At 40.4% G+C, this 18058-nt stretch overlaps 1 protein-coding gene across 1 annotated transcript; it reads left to right on the top strand.

The window, feature by feature from the left end:
* The first annotated feature begins 291 nt into the window (after nucleotides 1-291).
* Nucleotides 292-4510, top strand: LOC101478439 (interferon-induced protein 44-like). The gene is made up of 8 exons (XM_004564774.3): nucleotides 292-382; nucleotides 975-1466; nucleotides 2188-2236; nucleotides 2327-2522; nucleotides 2606-2758; nucleotides 2859-3030; nucleotides 3376-3476; nucleotides 3565-4510. The coding sequence occupies exons 2-8, from the start codon at nucleotides 995-997 to the stop codon at nucleotides 3757-3759; spliced, it is 1338 nt and encodes a 445-aa protein (XP_004564831.3). The 5' UTR covers nucleotides 292-382; nucleotides 975-994; the 3' UTR covers nucleotides 3760-4510.
* Nucleotides 4511-18058: the final 13548 nt, after the last annotated feature.

Raw genomic sequence — 18058 nt, 5'->3', positions numbered from 1 at the left:
TTCTTGTTGAATTAATTAATAATGATCAAATGCTCTAACACTCACCTCCTTCTGAGCAAGTCGCTGTTTAATCAATCTAATTATGTTAATGTGGTTTACTTCACTCTATCACTCTATCTTCATACTATCACTAGTATGAAGAACAATGACCCCTCATAAAACATAAGCAAAAGTATACATTATTTATGATGTGTGCCACCTAGGTTTGTTTTATATGTGTTTTAAACTGAAAAGCCAGCGGACACAGTGTTTTATTTTGAAATCCAGCGTGTTCCAGTCTGAGACTTTCGGTTTCGTTTCTGCCAGCCTGAAACTGCTTGTCACATCTGAACAACGCATTTGTGATTTCTTCTCTTTTTTCCTCAGCTCTCTATAACAGGAGGTAAAACTGAAATTATTAAAGAGATGCATATTGATAAGATTTTGATTCTGATTAGATTATGAATGCCATGTGATGTAGTTCATTGATAGTTAATTAATGAACAATAGTGTAATTATTGTTCGCTGATTTATTTATTTAAGTAACATGTATGAAAATATTCTAAAAGTACCTGCAACCAGTAAAAATGGGGTAAATGACTGATGAACAAGTAGGAGAACTATTTGGCACAGTTTATAAGCTGGGTGTGGTCTACCGCGAAATACAAAGTCATGCTTCATATCATGCTGTGGTACTGTGCATCTTACTCTTATTCGAGGATATTTAGTATTTTAAAGAAACAGAGAGACAAAATATGAAGGACATAACAAAGCGATCTGTGGTAAACTAAATCAGGCTTTCCTGTCACCAAGTTTTCAGCAAGAAATGCATAAGAAAGAATAACATGAATAATTCTAATCCAAATGACTTGGAAATTCTAATCATGCTGTAGTGTTGCTTTAAGTTTGTGTGGTTTAAAACAATGTAGTTTTGACCATTTGTGTCTGTTTTGGTTCAATGAGCTCCACAAATTCATTCACTGTCCTTTACTCAGTTCAGAAGTCCAAGTCCAAAATGAACCCCAGACTAACACAAAGCCAGCAGAGAACAATCTGCGCTCAGCTGGGGAGAGTCAAACTACAGCTGCTGTACAAGGCCAGCATCCACGGCTTCACCGGTGCAGCATTTCACCAAAGATGTAACAACCGCTCTCCCACTGTGTCTGTGGGCTACAACAACTCTGGTTTTGTGTTTGGAGGCTACACCAAACAACCTTTTAGTCAGTCTGGACAGTACGTGAATGATGATCAGGCTTTTCTTTTCACATTTAATGCTAAAAAGCTCATCAAATATCCAGTTAATAATTTTGCATGTGCAGTGAGAATGATAGCTCACTCTGGGCCTTATTTTGGAGAAGATTTGGTTCTTGTCAATGCAAGCCAAGCAGTAACGCACAGCAATCCAGGAAATTATTACAACTTCCCCGCTGCTCAAATGCATGGCAATGATCTCAACCTGACTGAGTGTGAAGTCTACCAAGTGGAGGGTAAGTGTAACATAAGGCATCATGTAATCATTTAGCTGTTGCAGATAAGTGTTGATAAATTAGATATATCACAGTACAAATACTACAATATGCCAACACCCAAGCATGATTACTAACAGACCTGCCGAATAATGAAATCTCTTAATTTAAAGATGTCTGAAAAAATGAAGTAAGCTAAAAGATCTCAAAAAGCAAAACATCACAAAACAATAAAGAAACTTGAGAAACAAAGTCAGTGACATCTAAAGTTGGGGACTAGAGTGAACCACGGTGAAAGACATTATCCACAAATAAATAAATAAATAAATATACACATTTAAAATTGACAGCTTGATGAGCCACAAGACATTTGGGAAACTATTTTGTCAACTGGCAATACAAAAAGTGAACTTTTTTGAAGGTTTTAGTCCCGTTACAACTGACATAAAACTAGCATGACTAAGCATGAATAATCACATTTTCATTTAGTTGTTGCAGACAAGCAGTGATACATTTTAGGTGTGACAGTCTATAGATAAATATAATAAAATGACTCGCAAATCTTGACTACGTGAGTGTGAAGTTTATTGTGATTTATTGTACATCAATTTATATATGATTTACTAAAAAGCAAGCTAAGATTCAACCTGATGACATTAGATTTAGCACATTAACTGTGCTACAAAGTGCACCTAAAACACCTACAATCTGATATTTATCATTTATTTTTTCTCTTTAACAGGAACAACTGAACTTGAGAGACCATGGAGGACTGTAATCTGGGAATCTGGGTCGGTTTGATAGAACCACCATTCTGGCATATCTGCAAAATTCACAGTCAATATGACTTCTAATGTTCTTTATTTCCTTGTTTTGTACAGGAAGAGGACGGAGCTGATTGAGTACATTAAAAGCTACAAACCCACAGTCAGCTCTGTGACCCAGCCTCGGGTTTTGCTCATTGGACCAGTCGGAGCTGGAAAGTCCAGCTTCTTTAACTCTGTCAACTCTGTATTCAGAGGCCACGTCACCAGCCAGGCCATCTCTGGCTCCTCCTCCACCAGCCTCACCACACAGGTCTGTGTCTGCTGTCTGATGATTTCCACTTATTGTGACTGATTTCAGTGGTCTGTCACTCATTCTCATTGTACTGTAAACAGTTTCGCTCCTACTCTGTGAAAGCTGGACGTGAAGGGAAACCTCTGCCAATAATCTTGTGTGATACCATGGGACTGGAGGAGACCAAAGGGGCGGGGCTTGACATAGACGATCTGAGCAGCATCCTCAAAGGTCACCTGCCAGACCGTTATCAGGTGCTACATTATATCAGCGGGACACTGAATGTATGAAACACTGATTTGTCAGCAGTCGACTCAAACTGTGTCTCTGTTTCTCCTCAACTGTGTCATTTAGTTCAACCCTTCAGCTCCTCTGCATCCTGAGGCCCACAGCTATCGCACATCTCCTGGACTCAAGGACAAGATCCACTGTGTAGCCTATGTTATTGATGCTTCCAAGGTCTCCATCATGCCCACAGGGTTGGAGGAGAAGCTGGATGCTATCCGCAGAAAGGTCAACTTAATCGGTCAGTAAAACTGAGTCCCTCTTCAGTTTCATTGTATTCTTTTTTCTGAACAAGTTTATGTGGAATGTACAATCCATGCCATGTAAACAAAATCAAAAGAAAATGCAGTGATGTGTAAATCAAAGTTCGTGAAATTATATATTTTTTAAAAGGTATACCAAAAAATACAATAACATAACTGGAGGCAGATCAGTTTTGCATCCAGACTGTTTCATGTGATCAAAGTTTTCAACTTCAGCTCATTTGATCTTCAATGAGTCCAGATGTGTTCCTAAAATTCTTACAGTCCAATACATAAACATCTCTGGCAGTCTGGAAGTGATCTTCCTGCTCCTTTGTTTCCAGGTATTCCTCAGCTGGTCCTTCTCACTAAAGTAGATGAAGCCTGTCCACAGGTGAAAGAGGATGTGAGAAATGTATATAGGAGTGGCTACATCAAGGATGTGGTGAGTTTGTACTTTTTTCTTCTCTTTTTTAGTGAGTAAAAAATTAGATGAGGGTACTAATACTTTTTTCCTGTGTTCTTTCATACAGATGCAGGAGGCCGGCTCTCGGCTCGGGGTGCCGTTGTCCTGTATCATTCCAGTGAAGAACTACAGCGAGGAGCTGGAGTTGGACATGAATTGTGACATCTTGTTGCTCAGCGCCGTCATCCAGATGTTTCGCTTTGTTGATAATTACTTTGATGAGCTCAGTGACCGAATGAGTAACATACAAACCAAAGACTAGGAAAAGACTGAGGAGCCGGCATAAGCAAGTGATGAAATATCCCTAAAAATACTTCATGTACCTGCAGGTGACCCTGCAGAGTGATGGTTACCAGTGTTGACAGAGGTTTGATATTGTGAATATTGTGAGATACCTTGGCGGGGATATCCAGAGTCTTACTTCAGAAATTTAGTGCACTGATTATTAAGTTTAATTTTATCTAGCAGTAGAAAAATTTGGCATTGAGGATACACCAAGACATTTTTATTTAATTTTATATATTTTATCATAAATGAATAGGTCTGGCAAACTAAAATATGTTCATCATAAGAGTTTTTTATGTTGCACAAACATTTAAATTTTATTTATAAATGTATTCAGTAACTTAATGTATTTTGCTTATTTTTTCTTTATTAAAGGTGGCTAAAACTGTGGCTACTCGCCAATAGTGTGATGTTTTCCCATCAAGTCCTTTCATGAACTGTTTCCCTACGTCAAGCTTTGCAGTATTTATCAGTTTCTTCTTTTTTCCCTGGAACTTGTTTTCAGATGTTTTCATGTCTAATCATGATGTTGACATTATTTACATTCACCTGTGTTTCAGCTTTGTCAGTGATGGTCCTTACTGAGCAGAGTGAATGCAGTGAAGCTTTTAGTAAAGTAAAAATGCAGTCTGTGCTGAAAATGTTTATGTCAGTATAACTACTTCAAATGAGTCATCTAAGTCAGTGTTCTGTAGTAATAGCACAAATAAAATGCAAATGTAACAACACTACTGTTATGATTTATACATTTCTTTTTGTTAAAGTTGAACGTGTGTGTACAGGAATGTGCAAAGTTTTGTGAAAAGCATCAGTACTCGCTGCATTGAATCATATCTGTTATTAATCTCTTTCTCTCTTCCACAGCACGTCTTTTATCCTGTCTTCCTTCTCTCACCCCAACCGGTCGCAACAGATGGCCGCCCCTCCCTGAGCCTGGTTCTGCTGGTGGCTTCTTCCTGCTAGAAGGGAGTTTTTCCTTCCCACAATGCTTCCTCATAGGGGTCATATGATTGGTGGATTTTTCTCTGTATGTATTATTGTAGGGTCTACCTTAAAATATAAAGCGCCTTGAGGCGACTGTTGCTGTGATTTGTCACTGGCACTAGAATTGAATTGCCACTAAAGATAAAGATAAACCATTTTGAACAATCAAAGCTGTCAGATGATGCCTCAAAGTTTTAAAAAGAAAAATACGTAAGAATGTTGAGTCTCAGTGTGGAAAAGTTCTCCTTGCAGCAACAGATAAATCGCCAGTCCTTTACCTGTTGCAGAAAGGATCTTCGACTTCTTTTCTGAAGTTGTTGTGTGTCATGTGACCCAAGGGGAGGGCAGACCAGACAGAAAGCAGCAAAAAAAAAAAAAAAACAACTATTAAATTATATCTGAAAAATCCAGAGCTGTGAGGAGACTAATCATGCCTAACTAAACACTACATAGCCATCTAATAAGAGCCCAATGTCCTCCCAATTCCTCACAAACACTTATCAAGTGCCATTACCCCAATTAAAATTTCTTAGCATCCATTTCTTAGCTGCGAGACCCTTTGTTACAGGTACAAGTCATTCTTTAAGTTGGGGGAGACTGTAGGTAGGAAGTGACACACTTTCAAAATAAATGCATGCAACCAAAAAAGTGCAACAAAACTACACAATAAAACGCACATAATAAAATATTAAAATAATGCTATCACACCGATACTGAGGGTTCAAAGTACTGCAGCTGATGTGTCTGCAGTGGGAAATTTTCAAGTTACGTGGTGTTATCATCCAAACAGACCAAATTTCTGTATTTTTTTTTACGTGTGACCAACTTCTCATGAAACTACTGATACTGCCATCACCTTTAGCTATACCTTGTGTTTAGTACTATACAAAGTATGAAGGCACACACAAGTTTTTTTTTTTTTGGGGGGGGGGGGGGGGGGGGGTGTCCAGCAAGCCCCTACCTCTTCAACTTGTTTATCGAACCTCTAGCCCAGGCTATACGTCAGGAAACATCGTTGAAAGGGATTGTAATAGAAGGGGACGAGTACAAGGTGTGTTTATACACAGATGATGTCTTGGTGACAATCACGGATCCCAGCTCAGGTATACCAGTGTTAATGGGGATGTTGGAAACATATGGCCTGTATTCAGGGTATGTCCTTAATGTCAAAAAAACTCAAGTTCTGTCATTTAATTTTTCTCCGGACCAGACACTACTGGCAAAATTCAAGTTTAATTGGGAGGCAACTGCTATCAAATATTTGGGAGTGTTTCTGCCTAGAGATCTGACACAACTGTATGATATTAATTACAGTCGTATTAATAGAGAAATATATAGCGATCTCAACATTTGGGCCTTGCTCCCTCTCGACCTTGGCAACAGGATACAGATAATTAAAATGAATATTCTTCCCAAACTACTCTATCTTTTTCTTGCTTTACCTATTCAAATTCCAGAGAAGCAATTCAGGGAATAAGCAGATTTCGAGATTCATTTGGCTTAACAAAAGACCAAGGGTGAAGTTCTCTACTTTGCAGTTGCCGAAAGACAAAGGGGGCTTGGCTCTGCCTTCATTAAGGAATTACAATTATCTGCTCAGCTGAGGTCCTTGGTGTGTTGGTGTAATCCATCTTTTTGTGCGAGGTGGAAGACGATTGAGATGTCTCTCTCGGACACACCAATCCAGTCTAGACTTGGTCACGCAGCTTCTGATTTGGACGATACCTTGACGCCCAGCCACTGGGTCACTTTTACATTAAAAATATGGAGGGGAGTGGTCAAGCAGGCGCAACTCCAGGAAGAGATCAAACTTCTGAGGTGGCCAGCGTATGACCCTGATTTTTTACCTGCTTCCCACGATAGTAGATTTAAACAATGGGTGTGGCATGGAATCACTGCTGGGTGTTTGGTTATTGTAAAATCTAAAATTATGGCTTTTGATACCCTATGCAAGACTTACGATCTCGAGAAACAAGACTTTTTTCGATACTTGCAACTCCGTGACTATATTGGCAAAAGACTGAAGAGCTGTGTCCGTGGAGACTTCTCCATTGTTAATATTTTCATTGATGCTTATGACTCTGGGAGTAACAGAGCCTTGATAAGTAAACTGTATAACTGTCTGACTAAGCTCAAAGGGCACTCAACGATTTACATAAAGCAGAAATGGGAAAAAGAAATGGACATTGTGATTACAGAAGATTGGTGGGCACGGATCTGGGAGACACAGTTTACCACGACTAACTCCAACATGTGGCGGGACTTCTGCTGGAAGAACATTATACGCTATTTCATAACGCCTAAACAGAAGTCTAAATTCAATGCTACACCTGCGTTTTGCTGGAGGAATTGTGGGGAAGTCATGGCTGATTACGGTCATATATTCTGGTCCTGCCCACTCATACGACCCTTCTGGACGGAAGTTATAAAGATAATTACAGAGGTGTTGGGATTCCACGTGTCTTGTACATTTACCTCATTGTATCTGGGATATTTTACAGACGATTTAGTTGCAGATGATGTTTACCTTCTGAAAGTTCTCTTGGCTTCTGCGAAGAAGGCCATAACAAAACGCTGGCTCTGTAGAGATCCTCCCACTGTAACACTTTTTACCTCTATAGTGGAAGACGTCAAATTGATGGAATGTATGACTTTCACTCTGCGACTGCAGGGAGATTTGGGAAGGAGACGGTGGAGAAAATGGCTGGACTTTACAGCTTGTGGCAGCACCCTTTGATGCATAGAATTAGTAATGCAGACTTGTTGACGTATGTATGTGTGGATGTGCAGATGTATGTACAGGTGTATGTTATCTTCCCATGACCTCATACTGTTTCTGTTTTTTCTTTTTTCTTTTATCTTGTTGCATAAAAATGTTCCTAAACAAATAAAAAGTGTCAAAAAAAAAGTTTGGGGGGGGGGGGGGTAAGAACCAGTATAGTCAAGTTCTGGCAGAAGTAAACTGCTTTCGTGTGGTGCCTGTAGTGGTACCCATGGTTTTGTTTGGTTGGTTGTTTATTACTGATAAAAAGATAAAGTATAGTTTATGTACTTAGATAGCAGTTGTCAGATTTGACTTTGGTAAATGGCCTCTATTTGTAGTATACTTACTTAGTCCCTAAGGACCCCAAAGCACTTTACACTACATTCAGTCATTCACACACTGGAGATAGCAAGCTACATTCTAGCCACAGCTGCTCTGGAGCACACTGACAGAGGTGAGGCTGCCAGACACGGGCACCACCAGTAGGTGGGGTGAAGTGTCTTGCCCAAGGATACAACAAGTGAGACTGAGCCGGGGCTTGAACGGGCAACCTTCCGATTACAAGACAAACTGCCAACTCTTGAGCCATGATCGCCCCAGGTGATAGTTGTTTTAAAATTAAATGTGTCACAAAGCATCCTCTTCATTGCATAAAGTGTGTAATTGTGAAACTTAATGTGTTAATGTGCCAGAAAATTGAAACCAAAATGCATTTGTTTTGGCATGTTTTAGCCAATTCCAAGAGAAAAATATCTGAAGTGAAAAAAAAGTTAGGGAACAAAAGAGAATTAAAGCAAGCTACTTTTCTTTCAAGTTCTGGGCCTCTGACTCCGTATGCTCAATTGATTACAGTTTTTTACAGACGCTAGGACACATTTCCCAATACTTAGGTCACGTTTGCAAAACTCCTCACACAGTGAGCACAACAGAAGTCTATGTGGGCTAAACTGAGGACCAGTTATCATTGTCTTGGCTCAAAATGCATTCAATGACTACATCTCTCAAATTTCATGAATCATCTTCTCACTCAGACACAACAACTGCCAAAAAGCTTTGTACGGACAGGACATTTTGCATGTGCTTACATACTGTTTTCAAAACTGTTAAACTCATGGTCAAAACAATAACACAATGCAAAACTTGAAAAGACAGCAAAATCCAACGGCAATATTTTATTGAAACATATTTTAAATCTAACAATGCAGTTTAACCAGCCACAGCTGATTCTCATTGTGGATGAACATCTACACAGTTGTTACTCCTTCAATTTTTCAACTCCTTCAATTCTGGCATGCCAGAAGATTCTTTCCTAGGTGTATTACCCTAGATGACATAAGATCTGATGTGGATGAGAACCTGTGGCCAAATGGAGGAGACCGAGTAGATTAGCATTACTATTGTATGTGTATCAGTGGATGGTGTGTATACAAATTCTTGTATTTTGGGATTACTTAGTGCAAAAAAATAAAAATACATAAACATAAATACATGATGTCTGATTCATTCCAGTAACATATATTGAAATTATAAACAGAGATGTGTCCTTGTTTTACACAGGAAAACACTGTGTAATGCTACATGTTGTTAGTGTTTTTTAGGTCATTGTTTTGTGGGTGACAAAGTGTGTTTGTCGGCTGTCAACCTTTGCTAGTGTTCTGGAGGAATGTGTTCATTGGAGACCTGAATGAAGTGTTTTGGTAGTTGTAGTGCATTTTGAATGTGAAATGAACTGCTTTGCCAGGCTGATGGTCAGTTAGGAGAAATGTGTGAAGAGTTTTGCAAAAGTGACTTAAGTATTGAGAAATGTGTCCTAGCGTCTGTAAAAAACTGTAATACTACAGGAGTATTTCAGATCATGGAAAATGAATAAATCCATGTGTGGGAGAGCTATTCTATGCACTGAAGAGGCTTGATGATAGATAGGGGGCCAGTTAGAAGTTAACTGAGATCGAATGTATTTAAAGTAACTTAAAAAGGCTACATGTTATGATTCACCAAGTTCTGGTGAAGGAATGCAGGAGAAAATAAAGTGAGCTAATTATAATCAAGACCTGTTTAAAATGCTTTTCAGGCTACATATTTAACATGTCCTTTAAGCTTTAAGTTTATTGTTTATGTTTGTTTTTAATAGAATACACAGATTCATTCAGAAAACCTGCTTACAGCTGTTTTCACGACTGAATAAATTATTGCACTCTTTTTTGAGAAATTGAATAAAGACAACATGAAGGGTAAGTTTACTATAAGAAGGGCAGTAATCTGATTACTTTTTTCAAGTAACTTGACCAACACTGGTGCTGATGAATCTCTTTCTCTCTTAAATCTATTGGTGTTCTTTGAATTTTAATACTTTTGCCTGATTTCAAAATCTACAAATATCCCAGCTGTAAAATTCAATTGGCAGCAAATTAATTAGTGGCAAAAAAATAAATAAATCTGTAAACTTGTACAATCTACATTTATACACCTCCAGATCATTGAGGTGTTCCAAACACTTCCATGGCCACATGTGTATAAAATCAACTAGACTGCTTCTACAAACATACACACAGTGCACAGAGGTCGCCAACCTTCAGCAGAGTCAATTGCTACAGAACTCCAAACTTTATGTGGCCTTCAATTTAGCTCAAGAACACTGTGTGGAGTGCTTCATGCAGCTGCATCCAAGCCATGCATCATCAAGTGTAATACAAAGTGTCGGATGCAGTGGTTATGTGATGGGGATGCATGCCATTACTGGACTCTGGAGCACTGGAGACATGTTCTCTGGAGTGGTGAATCCCACTTCTCCATCTGGCAATCCGATGGGTGAGACTGGGCTTGGCAGTTGCCATGAGAATGGTACTTGTCTGGAGTTGTCAGGAGTTGTCCTTGGCCTCTTTAATGCTTCAGCACACCAAGACATTTTGTGCAATTTCATGATCCTAACTTCTTGGAAACAGATGGCTCCTTCTTGTTCCAACATGACTACACATCAGTGTGCACAGCAAGGTCCATAAACATGTAGATGAGTGAGTTTGGTATGGAAAAACCTGACTGGCCTGCACAGAGTCCTGACCTCAACCTGACAGAGCATCCTTGGGATGAATTAGAGCAGAGACTGTGAGCCAGGTCTCACAAATGCACTTCTGGAAGAATGATCAAAATTAGCAAACCAGGGTTCCTCCCTGTCCAGGACATGTTCATCCCCTGTATCATCCTCATCATTGAAAGAGTGTCCACTGGTCTCTAGGTTTAAATAGACTGCAGAGCACTGGTCTGACAAGTTAGCTCTTCTGTGTTGTCCCATCTGCTTCCCTAGAGGTTGTTTGGTTTCCCCGATGTATAAATCATCTTACAGAAAGATACACAAATTATATACAAAACAGAACAGCAATAATAAAAATGTAATGAAAATATATGAAGTTAAAGCCACGCTAAGGTCAATTTTAACAGCAAATAGGTTTTCTGATATGTTTCTGCTGAAAAGTGACATTAAAACAGTTTGCAGCAACAGATTGTGGTGGCAGGGTGTGGTTTGTGACTCAGCTGCAGGGAAGGGTGGTACAGGGGTTTCAGGGGCAGTGCCAGGGGAGGCTGGCTGGGACAGCTGCCAGCCTTCACCTAATTATACCTCTCCTATTTTACGCAGTGGGACACTGGGACTTATGTGTGTGTGGAGATGAGCAGTACTGAAGCTGACAGCACCAAAGCTGCAGTGAAGTTACAGCAGCAATGGTCCTGAAAAGCAAATGTGAGAACTGCAGAGGTAGAGTGTGTACAAGAAGTGAACAGAAAAGAAAATGACTTTCTGAACAATAATAAAAGTATGTGAGACTCTGTGTGCTGGCACTCTCAGTTGCCTTGAGTGTCATACTGATATGACGTGTTTGTAAGTATAATGTGAAGGGAATAATGTTCTTATTTGGAACAGGCTGAATATACGGTGTCATTAATGCGACTGGGTTCTGCAGACATGGGTATTAATAAAGTATGCTGATTCTGATTCTCCATCTCCCAAGAGGAAGAGGCCTGCTGGTGAATACAAAGCACAAACTTGTTAGAACAGAAGAATAGAATAGAATACCCTTTTATTGTTATTGGACTTGGAAAACAAAATTGTGGATGCTCTGCACCAACTGTGTATGGATAAAATTATAAATAGCAGGACAGGAACAATAAAAAAGCAGGCAAAATGAGTATATACAAACAAGATGAATATATAGAAAACAGGAGGAAGGCACACAGTAGAGGTTAACACTGGCTGGTTTGGTTGGAGTGTAGTTATAGGTCAACAGTACCGTGGCACTGGGGGTTGGGAAGCGCATCTGTAACCGGAAGGTCGCCGGTTCAATCCCTGGGCTCTCTGTCCTGGTTGTTGTGTCCTTGGGCAAGACACTTTACCCTACTGGTGTTAGCCAGAGGGCAGTCTGGCTGTGGCTAATACTGTAGCTTGTGTGAATGTGAGAGTGGAATTGTAAAGCGCTTTGGGTGCCTTTAAAAGCGCTATATAAATCCAATCCATTATTAATAAAAGGGTGTCCAGCAGGGGGCTGAGAATCCAGCCCTGTGGGCATCAGAATGCACTGTGGCTGAGAAACAGTTCCCACTCGTGAACAATAGGAGGTGGTAGAAACATCATGTACAAACAGGTTTTCAAACTGTTTGAATGAGGAGGTTGAAATTACACATTGATGAAACGAAACTCTGGCATCACAGAGATTTCGTGTTGATATGCGATTTTTTTCTGTGGTTCTCCAAATGGAAGAATCTGGTGTCCAGCAATTACACCAGCAATGCAATGGAATACCTCATGGGAAGGTGTGCAAAGCGTGCCCACACCTCCTCCATTTCCTTTATTTTGGGGAAATGAGTTTCTCTGTGGAGGAGACTTTTCCAGCAACACTGTGGTAAATCAGCAGTGCCACGCTTACATTGAACTCACAAGCCTGAATGTGCACTTGAAGCCATTTATAATTCTTAACTTGTTTGATCTGCTGCTTACCACAAACACATAAGCAGAAATGTTGGACTTTTTAATGTATTTTCATAAATTTTACAGTTTTTGTTACTAATAAAAACCTCCCTTATGGCCATTCACAATACACAAAGTATTATCGTGTTTCCAAACCATAGCTGGCGCACCATCAGTTGTCACAGCAAAAGTCTTTGTAATGTCAGTCTTTCGCTGCTTAAAATGTTCCTTAAAAACGTTGGCGAGATCCTCACCTTGAGTTGTTTCAGGCATCGGATTACAGTTTTTTCTGATTGCTTAAGCACATTTTTTGTAACCATTGGCTAATTTTGCAAAACTCTTCACACAAATAAGAAAACCTGTCACCCAATCATCAAAACATTGTAGTAAAAAACTGTAAGCAGAACAGTTCCTCCTGTACAGCCTCTAGACACTACGCTACACTAAACACTTGGTCTTCTTTCAGACCAGCTGTTTGTTGGGCTCTGACATTGTCACCCATTTCCTGGATGGGTCATTCCACAATTCTGGCTGATGCAGGGTCTTGTATCCTTGCTTTAATTGTATGGCTGTTTACAAGCCCATTACAGTTTTTTCTGAATGCTTAAACCCTAACTGTGATTCCTGTAGCACAATCTCTAAAACTATTCAGACTTATAGCAAAACCACTCACTGAGTTTGCAAAACTAAAAGCACAAAAACTGCTTTGCACTCAGTTTGTAATTTTGTAACACACACTTTGCAAAACTTTAGGCACAATTCACTGCACAGCACTCAATTACCAAATTTCCAACACACTCCTAGCAAAAGTATACACATGTATGGGTATCATTAACACTAACTTGCCAACTGTCTGGCACACTTTCACATGTGAAAACTTTTTTAGATAATTAGTTCACTTTGCAATCAGCCTAAGCACTATAATACAGGTAAGCTGTGTGTGTGGAGTACAATGGAGGGAGCAGAAAGAGTGAGAAGTAGAGGAGGCCGAGGAAGAGGACGTGGAGGTGAAGAAGTAGGATGAAGAGGATGACAAGGACAAGGAGGAGCAAGAGGAAGACGAGGAGGGGGGAGAGGAAGATGAGGAGGGGGGAGAGGAAGGGTAGGAAGAGAAAGAAATAGAATTGCTGATGACATCAGAGCTACAATAGTGGACCATGTAATCAACCGTGGAATGACCCTGAGGGTAGCTGGCCAACGGGTCCAGCCTAACTCGAGCCGCTACACTGTAGCAAGTACCATAAGGACATCTTGAAATGAGAATCGGTTAGTACAGTCACTTCGCACAAAGATTTGTAGCACTGCCGTATGCCAATGAGAAACACACCAATACCATTGATGTAAAAATACTGAAATTGTTACTTTACAGAATTGCTAGATGACCAGATGCTGGGGCAGAGGAAGCATGTTCACTGCAGACCAAGTAACCCAGATTGCAAATAATCCTATACTTGGAAATAAACACTTGTGTTTGTTTTGATGTGTTTGAATAAACACCAGTACTTGAAGTTTGGAAACCTCTATGCTTATGGATCTATGACAGAAGTATGAGCTCAAACTGACATAGCCTACCTTGTGCACAGAGAACGCAAAAGCCAGATGTGTTTTGTATTCATACCATCAGTGTGCAGTTGGCGCATTGTGTGCTTAGTAGATGATGGCTTGTGTGTACTGTTTGATACGGAAACACCATTTTTACGAAGGTGTGAAGGGTTAATCTAGCTGTGTTTGCTTTTGCAAGAGAACTACAATGTTTTGATTATTGGGTGACAGGTTTTCTTATTTGTGTGAAGAGTTTTGCAAAATTAGCCAATAGTTACAAAAAATGTGCTTAAGCAATCAGAAAAAACTGTAAATAACAACTCTGAGCTGGGGAGAAAAGCCTCCTTAATAAATTCTCAGTCTGTAAATAGCTTTCCATGTTTATCAATGCAGTGTGCAATACTAAAACTTGCTTCAGTTCCATGATGTTTAATTTAATTCAATTTTCAATTTTATTTATTCCCCATGAAATAATCTTTGTGGATGAGGCAGGTTTTAACCTGACCAAAAGAAGGAAAAGGGGGAGGAACATAATTGGCCATCGGGCTATTGTAAATGTCCCTGGTCAATGGGGGGAATGTCACTATGTGCGCAGCCATCAGCCAACGAGGGGTACTCCACTGCCATGCTGTACTAGGACCCTATAACACTATGCTTCTCCTTGCTTTTCTTGATGGTTTAAGACAACATATGTTCCAGCTGGACTACAGGGAACCAGCACAGCCAGAGCAGCCTCACTACGTTGTTGTGTGGGATAACGTCAGCTTCCATCGCGCTGCTCTGGTTCGTGACTGGTTTACCAATAACCCAAGGTTTTCTAATATCTTTCTGCCTGCATACTCTCCCTTTCTAAACCCGATAGAGGAGTTATTTTCGGCATGGCGGTGGAAAGTGTATGACCGAGAACCTTATGTCCGTGTTCACCTCCTTCAGGCCATGGAAGAGGCCTGCCTAGACATATCAGTAGATGTATGCCAGGGGTGGATCAGGCATGCAAGAGGATTTTACCCCCGCTGCCTGGCTGGGGCCAATATAGCCTGTGATGTGGATGAGATTCTCTGGCCTGACCCAGACCAAAGACAAGATGCTGAGGTGGGATAATGTTTCTGGTGTGTGTTGTACTGTATAGTACATGAATGACAATGTGCCACTGTACATACATTGGTTGCGTCTTTTGTGTTTATCATGTGACAAGGGTTTTGAAGGGGAGAATCATAAGCAACCTATTTGTTTTGGAACTATTGTTTTGAATTAATTGTACCAGTGTGCAAAACTCTGTTGTAGTGTGTGTGTTTTTGAGGGCTTGTGTTTGATGTCTGAGGGCAAAGTTTGGTTTTTCAGCAGGAGTGAATAGTTTTGGGTGTAGAGCTTCATTTTGACCTGGAAATAGGATGTTTGGGAAATTGAGTGAGATGTTATGGATTTGTGTTTACTGTTGTGAGGATATGAGGCGTAGTTTCAAGAAATGTGTTTTAGCAATCGAGAAAAACTGTAATATTAAAATCTGTAACATAATGTATTGTTTGGAGTTTAGTCTGTTACAGTTACTATTTTTACCATTTCTTTTTGGAGAAACTGTAATCCACATTATTTCCTTAGGGATTAATAAAGTATTCTGACTCTGATTCTGATTGTTTCAGGATGACCTGCCATTATCCAATGACACATCTGCTTACCTGTATCTTTTGCTCGTTTCTCCTCCTCTTCTTTTCTATTTTTTCTAAACTGAGCACCTGATGGCTTTGAACTTTTCTTGTCCATCTTCCATTGGTTTTATTTTGCACTCCAGTATGAACACAAGTCCCCCAACTCGAGGATCACCACAACATAACCTAATAGACCTACACCTTAGTTCACAGATTCACTTTGTCTCAGGTGTATTTCTGGGATTTCACACAACCCAGGATTCAAATCATGAATACATAATGGACTTGGGTTTACATCATTATGAATGAAATGTGCTCTACTTGGAACCAGCCGGGGCCCCTCCCCTGTCAACAGGTTGTGTGTGAGACTTTAAATCATCAAACTGTAAATAATAAATTTTAAATTGTTATTGATCCCTTTACCCCTGGTCCTAAAGTGTATATTTATTTTCTTACTCTTCTTATATTTATTGTTTGTTTACTTGCACTGCTGTAACTGGAGCCTCGTCATCTCGTCTCTCTATATACTGGACTGTATGTGGCGGAGATGACAATAAAGTTTTTCTGTGGAGGAGACTTTTCCAGCAACAGCAACTTTTTTTTTTTTTGCCGATGCCCGTGATGCCGCCCCGGGCAACCACCCATCCATGTCACCCGTATCAAAAACTGCTACTGCCCTCACCAACCAAACATCACTGAAGCAGCAGCAAAAGAAGATCAAAACTACGCTCCACATTTGATAAACATCGTCATGAATTCCCTCTGACTTCTGCTGTTTGGCTCCCACCACGATAAAATCCCACTTCATGCACAGCTCTCTCTCTCTCTCTCTCTCTCTGTACTTCAAGAACAGTTTCCAATCTCAAATCTCTGTTTTCAGCATTATTCATTCACTTATTACCTACCAGTCTACCGTTGTTTGCAGCCTTGTTGGCCGCTCTTTTTTTTTTCTTTTTACTTAAATGACCTCGGAAAAGAGAGTCTAATTTTTGTTGTTCAGTACTGAAGAAATTTAAACTTTTTAAAATCATGTAAAATTGCACAATGTGTTTGAGGTTATCTGCTATAAAAAGCATGCAGGCCAGGAAAATCTCCTTTTTCTGTGTTTTATCCTCAGTTACTCTGACACGAAGGCATCTTGTCATGGTCCGTGGCCCGGTGTCCAGGGAGCTGATGGGATGCCCACGCTCACAGGTGTGGCCGTCGACTCCACACCTGCATCCCATCCCAGGCGATCAGGTGGACCATTTAACCCAGCTCAGCCAGCTGCTCCACGCCAGTCCGTTAGTCGCCTCTCAGCGGTAACAGCTTGGCGTGTTTGGAGCCCTCTCCCGCCTGTCTTCCTGCCTGCCTGGAGTTTTTGGATCACTACCGGCACTCGTCTCCTCTAATCACCTGGAACTTCCCCGCGGACCCTCACCCCTCCCTCCAGTTCCCACAGCCCCATCTGGACCGTAAGATTCATTCTCTACCCACGTATGCTGTTATTTCTCCGTTCCCCAGTAACCCTCTTCCTCTTTCTGTTGCAGCCTCCCACAGTCCCGATTACGGCGTTCCTGAGTTATTTCCCGGTCCCTTGGTTTTCTAGTTACCTGTCGTGTTTTCCTTTGACCCTTCCGGGACGCCCTTAGTTAAAATAAAGTTCTTTTGCGTGCACCTTGGCGTGTTGTCTCTGCTTCTGGGTCCAGCTTGTGTGCTGAACTACGGTTCATGACACATCTGCTTTGATGCTCACACCTCTGATGAAGTTTCACATATATCAGTACTTAAAAATGATCAGAATTATAATATTTCTGACTATCTGAGGCAAAATTGAATCGAATTGGGACCTTGTGAATCGGAATCAAATGGATTTTAGAAATGAGTGATGACACCCAGTCCTAGTGAATAGCCTAGGCCTGACAGAAGTGGATGTAGCTGTGGGTAATAAGAAAAGATGAAAAGAACTATTGATAATTTTCTTGTTAAGTTAAGGCCTGATCCATCTGAAATTCATAGCCAGTGCTCTGACACGGAGCCATCAACCTGTTTGCTGCAGCAGGCAGCAGCAAACAGGTTGTCAGAGGAGGCTGAGATGATGATTAAGTTTAACATTGTCTACAATATTGCCAAAGAGTGCCAAAGGACTTTAAGCACAAGCACTTTTTCAGTAACTTATCTTTCTTGTAGAAATGTGCTCCAAACAAAGAACCTTGTGTTGACAAGATTGTTAGTTAATCATTTACAAATTAATAGTGTCTGTATAGACACAATTTCCCCCCCAAAAAAGTGCACATGTAAAACTGCGGTTTTATGCGATGCAGTTGAAAAATTTGAGTGCGCCTAAGAAAAAAAGTTAGGCGCACCAGTTCAACCGTGGCAAAAAGTTAGTCTAGAACCCTGCCTA

The sequence above is a fragment of the Maylandia zebra genome, linkage group LG15, assembly GCF_041146795.1.
Source record: "Maylandia zebra isolate NMK-2024a linkage group LG15, Mzebra_GT3a, whole genome shotgun sequence".
In the NCBI taxonomy this organism is placed as follows: domain Eukaryota; kingdom Metazoa; phylum Chordata; class Actinopteri; order Cichliformes; family Cichlidae; genus Maylandia; species Maylandia zebra.
Note: the sequence above shows the minus strand (reverse complement) of the source record. Positions and strands in the feature narration are given on the sequence as shown.